Here is a 9,601-nt window from a genome sequence, read left to right as displayed (position 1 = left end):
CCTAATGAGAACAGCAAATAATAGATAAATATATATATATATAATTTTTTTTTTTTAGAAGCTGGAGAAACTGATTTCACAAGAAGAAAAATGTGAATAGCGTTGCTATAGTTCCGTCTCATGAAAAATAAAACAAGTAAGAAAATATGGACAAAGTCCTTTACGATGAAAACTTGATTTTATTGATAAATTACAGTATAATCTACAAAAGCTAGAAACATTAATCCATCGTCACGGAGGGCATTGTCATAAGTTACAAACCTTATTCTTCACAGTTACACACACATATACATATATATTTCTAAAGAAAATTATCTATTTATATACTGCATTCATATGGGAGTTAATATTTCGATAGAAAATTTTCAAATTCAAAATAACAATTACACACTGACTGATTCTATCATCTTGTCTTGTTCCTACAAACGGTCTTTACTTTTCACCTTTTATATTATTGGATGCCTTTTTTAATATAAAAAATGAAAAATAAATCATTTTACTTAGACTTTGATTTTATAGTCTTTCTTTGTTAATGATTTAATAAAGAGGCCTGGATCCAGTTTCACTTAACTCGTAGATTTAATGATACAGATATGGATGCCAAAATAATGACTATAACTGAATCTGAGCTAGAACCAATGCAAAAAAGAAAAACTCTGATAAAATAAATGGTGAATGCAGAATGTTCATTATGATTCATATACTTGTTGTTTAGTACTGATTTTCAGACCGCATATTTATATTTGGACAAAACGAAAAGGGTAGTTTGATTTTCTCTGTAACAAAGAACACCATATTATACATTTTGCACTAAGAAGCAAATGATAAAAATTTTTTTACTGGACCCAGGCCTGTTAGTACAATAAGTTAAAAAAACTACTAATGAAACTTTGGGCATTTTTTATGTTTTATAACTGGGAAATTAGTTTGCTCTTTACACACAGCATTATTAATGCCAAAGATTAAAAAATCTTCCTCATTAAGAAAAAAAAAACTACAAAGAGAAACAGCCAGTAACTTATGTTTATGACGAGTGAGAGATCGAAACATGTATTTAAAAAGACCAAAATATGTTAAAATGCCAAAACGATTTCATCCACGTAAACCTTGTTTAAATAACATTAAATGTACAATAAACATTAGAGTTAATACCTGTATTAATTTTTTTGTTATGAAATTAATAACGTAATTTCCTATGTTATATTATCAACAATACTTCATAAGTACAGACAATTTGCCAAAATTTACCAGGACCTACTTGTAAAGTTCTAGATGAAACCCAGGAATACTGACAAAATTCATACACACAAAAAGGATAATACATTGAAAACACTGTGAAAAAAAAAACAGACCGAAAGCTGCTTAGAAACATTTGCTAATTTCAAGAACAATCTACTCTACTAGTAACAACAATTTGAGCAAACAAAAACCACATTGTAGAAAATCTAGGAATATAAAGTGAAGAAAAACATTCCATCACACAGCAGTGTTATCTCAGAGTATGCATTTATAATTAATAAAATATTTACATATGAATATACACTTTACATGTTTACACACTGTCTTTAAGGCAGTTCATGTTTTGTGACTTTCTTAGCAGAAATACAAAAGTGTATACAGCAAACTCTTTCTTTTCATTAATAATAAATTCAATAAGAAAATGTTCATGCCACTACTAAACCAAATCATATTACTCCAGTACATACTATTCTTACACTATTCCACTCCAGTAATGCTTGATTTTCTTGTCCAACATGCAAAAAAAAAACTTACCTAACATCATGAATTAATACCTTCATAGCCAAACTTACCAAAAATGGTAAATAGTTAAAATATTTTAATTAAGACTTTTTAAATTACTCTCATAGATAATGTATGCTGCAGTAACACTAAGTTAACATGTATTTTCTCCCAAACAAAATATGCACTACATAGTGAAGTAATTAAACCAAAAGATGAGAAAAATAAACATGATTTTTAGTCTAAAAATGTTTACAGGTTATTCTTTAGCTAATGCATAGTAACTGAAGTAACATTCCAATATTTTTTAACCCTTTCAATTTATTTTCCAACAAAATTATCAACTTTCCCAGCTGAAATAAGCAGTTAGTCGGTAAAATACCCGCTTTTTTGATATAAGAAAAAAATTATACCTCTGAGTCTGTAGTGAATGTGTAAAACCCACTATTATCCAATCTGTCTACGTCATTTGTATTTATAAGTACAAATGAAGTTTTACTTTACAAAAAGATTACATATTTTGCTAATTGTCATGGTTCAAATTTAAATCTGTATGCTTAAGGACAAATTCAGGAGTATAAACACCATAAGGCATGCGCAAGGCAACGTTACTGTCAACCTATCCTCACGGGTAAACGATTTTGTAGATTAATATAAAAATTCTATTTTTTTTTCTTCTTTTTAACACGTAATCCTCTCTGCTTTATATAGTTTATGTTGACTTGAATTACTTGAATAGCAAGATAGCAGACAATCCACACGGAAACTCTCTTTGACAAAGTATTAAAGTCTCACTTTAGAAATATACTGACAAAATCCTTGGTATGGATGAAGTTAAGTAAATTAAATATCTTTTTAAATATAGCTGAATATTTTCAAAATGTATAACCTTCATAAATATTTAGTGTTCAAAGGTTCACTGAGATATCAGCATTTCTGAGCATGTTAAAATCTCTTAAATATTAGTTTCAAAAAGAGTCAATCAAAATTATAAACACTGTAAAAAAAACACCAAAAAAAGCCAGTGTAGATACAATATGAAAAATGCAATTCAATTCAGGCTCTTAAATTCATAGAAATATCTGAACTGGTTTACTCATATCCTAGTATACTGTATTTGTGGCTGAGCAGGAGCTTAAAGCAACAGGTTAACATGTCTATCAAACCTTAATGTAATGATCAATCTTAGAAGCTTTAGAGAATTATTATCATGTTTAAATGGTCACGTGTTTTGTATTCATTTCCAACATTACAGTTTATATCATTACTGAACAACTGTTGTTTTCATAATGGTTGTTTATTGTTAAGCAGAAAGCTATACAATGGGTTAGCAGTGCTTTACCAACCACAAGTATCGAAACTCGATTTTTAGCATTATAAGCCCTCAAACTTACCACTGAGACACCAGGGAACTTTTTATAACAAATATTCGGTCTATTGTAAGTTACATAAGCATAGGTTATTGGATCTACAGGGCCCATTGATATTATTTACACTACAATGATCTATTACATTATATTAAATGTAATATAAACTACAAGCTATGATTTTTTTATCTAGTGCTATTTACTAATAATCCTTCATTAAAATAATATACTTTTTAAAAATTAGATATCATACAAGTATCACGAAACAGTCAGTATACTGCTCTTTCAGGAAGGAAATGTGCTTATTTTGGACACAAACAGCTAATAATGTCAGAACCAAACTTCTACTGATGCAAAGTTTGTTTTTTTCTTGCTTATTATGCACAAAGCTACACAATGAGCTACCTGTACTTTAATGGAAAGGATAAAAATGGAACTGCATTAGAACTTATGTGGTTGAAAAACTTTAAAAGGTTTTACTACCTGGCAGATGAAAACTTTGTGGATAAAAACAACAGTGTAATACGATAATCTATAAATATTCTAGCTAAAAAAACAAAATCCTTTCACACATGGGTATACCCATGGGGGTGTGTTTGAGGTTAATTCCCTAAATAAAAATTTACTGATTAAAAACACCCATAAAATTTAAAAAAGGTATTTCACAATCTATAAATATTCTAGCTAAAACAAAAATCTTTTCACACATGGGTATACCCATGAGGGTGTGTTTGAGGTTAATTCTCTAAATAAAAAGTTACTGATTAAAAACACCCATAAAATTTAAAAAAGGTATTTCACCTATTAAAATAACATGAATAAATTAGTCACACTAAAACAGAATGCTACTTCAGACTTACTTACCCAAAACCTAAAAAAAAAGGCAACATTTTGTAGTTAGTGCCATCTTGGTGTTAAAAGTATGATAAAATTAACAAGTCAGTTCAGTTAATGAAAAAATAGCTTGTACTCTTGTCTTATCAGCTTGAATAGTTTTTTTGCAAATTTGTGATAATTCATAAATGTAAATCGATAGCAACTTGATACTGGAATACAAAAAAGATGGAAATCCAATAAAGTCAATGACATTTAATAAGGAAGAAAAGACTTATGTACAGTTTTCCTTGGCACTAATTATTATTTGTGCTACTGAAAGTAGTTACATGTCTAGAGAGAAATATCTAAACTCTTATTATTTAATTTTGTAGCTAATTAAGTGCAAGCTAAAAGTTACTTAATTAGGTATTATGTTTTGGATTACATTCCTCCTATACATTAAAAATTAGATATTCCATTTTTAATGTAAATATGTTAAATCACAAACCAAACAGTGTTGTATGAACAGCTCGTTTACAAGTGTAATAGGAAGTGCTTCGCATTGACCAAATAATACATTATGCAGATACTTGAAAAATGCATCCTTTTCGTTGATTTTCCTATCAAGTAGTTTACTGTAAAGTCAACTACAACGAGAAAGAAAGGTCATGTGATGTACCTACCATGTTGGTGGTTAGAAAAAAAACTCACTGTAAGTGATCATAAAAAAAATCTGTCAACTGGATACTTGAAATGTCAAGATTATGCTTCTGATGACTCAGGGTCATTATGATAGTTAACTCAAATGTGCCCATTTCTATAGTTGGAAATTTTAACATGGATTATAAACAATGGAGTTTTATTCTCATGTAACAAAATTTGTTGGTATTTATATGTTTTTCTTTTCTCTCTTTTAAATGTACAACTTTCTTGCAGTTTTAGCTTTTAAAATTATAAACAAAGATAAAAGGTTTGATAAATTACACAGAATGTGCAAAAAAGAAATTGTGGATTAAGTGTAAAAAATTACTCTTTTCTTCAGAAAATCACACAATACATGTACATGTCATCTACAACAAAATTCAGCAAGCCATAATACACAGATTATATTTTTCTTAAAAATGCAAAAAAAATAAAATATATATATATATCAATGTACGATTCGTTAAATATTCTGCATGTGGTATCAAGATTGTATTTTGTTTTTTTTTGCTATTATTTATATTCTTAGTTTAACCTAAAAACACCAATTTCATGTTGCTCTTGCCATCGTTTGAGATAATATCCATTTCAGTAATAGAGATCATTCATTTCAGGAAGATCTAATACAAAAACAAAATCAAACTGATGGTTAAAACTATTATACGTATACCTGAAAACATATACACACGTGTATTGACCTGCACATACCGTTTCAGGAAACTGTACATAATCAAAATATCCAAGTTAAAATATGTGATCCATCATTCATACAGGAAAGAAAGAAAAAAGGGGAAAACATTTCATAGTGTAACACAGCTTGCCAGACTTGAAGAAACCAAAATAATTTTATTCAGTGCAGCAGATCTCGCATTAGAACTAATTATATTTTTAAAATCAAGGTGTTTGGCTACAGTGGTTTGTTAGCCCTATTATTCTTAGCCTACAAAAATAAAAAAAAATAAAGTGCAAGTTACAATGATTCATAGATCTGGTTATCCTTTCTGAATTCAAACAACCAAACCAGATGTTCTGCAAGTCTATTCACTATAAAATAACCTAAGATAATCACCTAGATGCTCTATAGGCTAACATTTTCTTAAATCGAAAATGTATTTCCAATAATACTTACTTCCTCTCACACTACAGCTACTTTCGACTGCTAGGGTTTCCTACCTTTGCCCATCTAAGCATTGGTCTGATTTTTTCTTGCTTGCTCCAGTCTTTTATTCCCCATTTAATTGCCCTTTGCAATATCTGTCTTGTAACATTCTCCACCTACATCAACTGTGGCCGCCTAAAAAGAGATGGCCAAAGAGGAAGTGGAAGAGGTGGGTACACTTGAAGGTGCTGCAGAAGTGGAAACGAGGGTTGAGCCAGCCAATCCAGTGCTCTCATCAAAATCTGACAAGGGGTTGAACGAATCATAGCAAGTACTCTGGATATCATATGAAACAGTGGTAAGCATAGAGGTGCAATCCTGTCCAGTCCTAACTGAATACATCTTTTGCCAATGCCCAAGGGTGAGGTACCGGAGACCAAAATGCTAACAATTGAGTGTTCCAATGAGTGGCAAAGGTATCAATCATCAGTGTTTCAAACCAAGAGCAAATCCAAAGGAAAACCAAGCAAGGCAGCATCCATTCTGTCAGGAGAATCCAGCTGGATTTAGATAATTAATCTGCCAACAAACTGATTACCCCCCAGAAAATGGCAAGCTAGTAGGATGATATGAGGGGAGTGAGCCCAATAAAGAAGATCCAAGGTTCGAAAATAAAGACATCTGAACCAAGTGCCCCCTTGATGGGAAATGTAAGACATTACTGTGGAATTGTCGAGGTGAAGCATGATGATATTTCCCATTAATAAGTCCAGACCTTGAGACATCACCAAGCAGCAAGAAGGTGTAAAATATTGTGTATGGAATCCTCATCGTCCATTCATAGGCTCTGGAATTCCTGACTGTTGAGGTATGCATCCCATCCCTAAAGCAAAGCATCCATGAAGAGATGAATCTGTGGACGAGGTGGTGGCAGAGGAACACCTATTGTAGTATTATTCCGATCTAACCATCACTCGAGATCGAATATGTTGATCCTGAATAAGGAGACTGGGAAATCCAGTGAATTAATGTTCACAATATACTGATCGCATAGAGACCACTGAAGGTATCTCATGTTCACTCGTTCCAATTCGAGTGATGCCCACATCCCCAAAAGGGAAAGAACCATCTGTGCAGTAGGAGAAGGAGAGGTGAGTAAGAGTCGGACTGGATGCATTCCATGATTTGGAGCTGGATGGGAGTCGGCTGAGCCTGACTGAGATATGTGTTGAAAAAGAACACAGATGGAAGATATGTTGATTCACAAGCCTGGTTACCTTACCTACATTCAAACAACCCATGATAATCACCTACAGTTGATACAAAAGCCTGTTTACCTTACCTACATTCAAAATACATGATAACCACCTACAGTAGATCTATAAGCCTGATTACCTTAACTGCATTCAAACAACCCAAGATAATCTATAAAATATACAGACATGATTTCTTTAGCAACTTTCATACAACCTAACATAATAACCTACAATGACGTAAAGGCTATATTCATTAACAGTACTGGTTACAATAGTTAATACACACACACACACTTGTATATTTCACTTACTTCTCATTATGCACTCTTTTAATGAGGATTATTTTGCATTGTTAGTGCATATAGATTTTGAAGTAACCTGAATCTGCTAAGCTGGCTGAACCTTGTAAAATATTACTGGTATTATGCCAAAAATACTGTTAACAACAAGGGTATCAATGATGAAGCAATGCATTCTAATAATTGAAAATTATAGCAGTATATCAAGTTAGCTGTATTCATTGATGGGTTAGTTTTCTGTTGAGATCTATGTAGACAGATTGCTTTGATCAGAAGTTATTGATAATTACCTTAGATACATTCATATAACTTAGTGGTTTACAGGTTATGTTATATCAGCAACATTCATTTTCAGTGCTAGATAGGTTTGATATTTGATGATTTAAACTAACAACTTACATATATATATATATATATTCTAGAAGAACACAGACTTATTCATTTTTCTGTTGAAGTAAAAAAAAATACTCTCTGGTGCTAATTAAAAGTTGCATTTAAAATCACCAAAAACAACTATTGATAGCTATTACAATATTTACACACTTACAGCAGTTATTAAAATATTAAATGTTCATATATTATGACAGCAAAGATTAATTAACAGTCTTATGGGTAAATCTGTTTACTAAACAAGTGTTAACTGAGAGTAATTACTTGCCCTTGGCAATTAAATTTAAGGGAAACATCAACAAATGTTCAGTCAATAATGTCATCAGATAAAGATTAATTGTAAAGAAAATCTTAGATGTTCTTTACATCATAGCAAAAGTAACATGCATATCAAATAATAGTAATGGTTCTTTTATATTCCAGGTTTATGTGATTTTACAGTGAAAAATACATAAAAAGTAATCTAATCTGCTAAGCAAATATACAGAGAAAATGGCTATTCATTCTATAAATTGCAAACTTTAAATTAGAAAGAACAAGCATGATGACATCTACCTAACTATACGCGTGTCCACCAAGAGTGGTTGTTCTTCATCTTGTTGTTCTGACTGACCTTCCTGTGGAGATTCCAAAATCTCTGGCATGTCTACAAGGGGGCGCTGCCACACTGTTCGAATATTAGAGGCTGTAATTCCTTTATGTCGTAAAGTACGAGAGTGAAGCTGTATGAAAAAAAACAAAGCATTCTTTTTAAGTATTATATCAAACATTCCTTGGACAAAATACATCTATTTTGGTAGAAAAAATGGTTTACATAATGTTGTCAGTGAACTTTTAATGACCTTAAAAATCTCACCTCATGCATGTACATTGTGCTAAGACTCATGTTAACAGCAGTCAACTCCAAAGGGACTTCATGAGATAAGACTTGACTAGAGTGGAGTGGAAGGGTACAGTCGTCTACTTGAGTTTGGGTAGGATGTATACTACAAAAAGACAAATTGAGAATTAAATATATTTCGAGGAAATTAACATGTTATGTAAACCATTAAAACTTCTTACTGTCAACAATATCTGTATCAGAGCTTTGTACGAGAGCTAAAAACATGGTAGAGATGGTTTTAAGTTTTTAAATGTACAATATTCTAAGTCTTCAATGCATAAGATAGTTATAACTTAAACATGATAACTAGATCAATAATCTAAAAATAGCTCTAACTTCTTTTGGCATCTATGACAAGTTTTCAATTCATTGATAAAATTTTAACATGTATTTTATTTTGTAAATGTAGCATGGATGAAATTCTACAAAACCTATCTAACTAAAACAATTTAATCTACAATCTCAGAAACTATGTAGAAGCAACCTACACACACACCAAGTTTCCCATGGTGCGAGCGAACAATCAATTACCTTGCCAATAATCCTGCTTGACTGGAGTGCAGAGGTCCTTCTGCTTGATTCAGTCCACCTCTAATGGTGGAAGAAACCCCACCTGTTCTTGGAAAACCAGCACCAGAGGTCTTTGGATCTGAAGTGTAGAAGCTTGTTCCTGGTCCAGTAGATGAAACGTCCCGCAAAGGGTGAAGAATACTGTTTACTAAATCGGCATACTAATAAATAAAACATTACTAATTTACTTGTAACAAAATGTTAATTAGGTTATTTATAACAAAATATGTAACACAAATTCATATTTCAAGAATTTTATAAATGTGTAACACCACTCAGGAATAATAATTTTTTTTATATCTAAATGTTTTGACAGAAAGTTAACATGTAACATCTGTTATTGCACATAGACTTTATGATTGTTTTCTAGTTGTTAATGGTACTTTCATGTAGATTATAATATTTAAATGTTTTGACAGAAAGCGAGTTTAGTGTAACATCTGTTATTGCACATAGACTGTATGATTGTTTTCTGTTGT

General features: G+C 31.4%; 1 protein-coding gene across 1 annotated transcript in view; it reads right to left on the bottom strand.

Annotated features, from left to right (window-relative positions):
• Positions 1-742: 742 nt before the first annotated feature.
• The window catches only part of LOC106460225 (autophagy-related protein 9A-like), a 56,149-nt gene continuing 47,290 nt past the window's right edge, over positions 743-9,601 (bottom strand). Inside the window, exons 18-21 of the mRNA XM_022386886.1 lie at positions 9,084-9,283; positions 8,526-8,655; positions 8,225-8,391; positions 743-5,245 (exon numbers count right to left, since the gene is read on the bottom strand). Of these exons, the coding sequence (XP_022242594.1) occupies positions 5,236-5,245; positions 8,225-8,391; positions 8,526-8,655; positions 9,084-9,283 (507 nt within the window). The 3' untranslated portion in view covers positions 743-5,235. The remainder of the gene's footprint in view (positions 5,246-8,224; positions 8,392-8,525; positions 8,656-9,083; positions 9,284-9,601) is intronic.

This window comes from Limulus polyphemus, unplaced genomic scaffold (genome assembly GCF_000517525.1).
Source record: "Limulus polyphemus unplaced genomic scaffold, Limulus_polyphemus-2.1.2 Scaffold731, whole genome shotgun sequence".
Classification (NCBI taxonomy): domain Eukaryota; kingdom Metazoa; phylum Arthropoda; class Merostomata; order Xiphosura; family Limulidae; genus Limulus; species Limulus polyphemus.
Note: the sequence above shows the minus strand (reverse complement) of the source record. Positions and strands in the feature narration are given on the sequence as shown.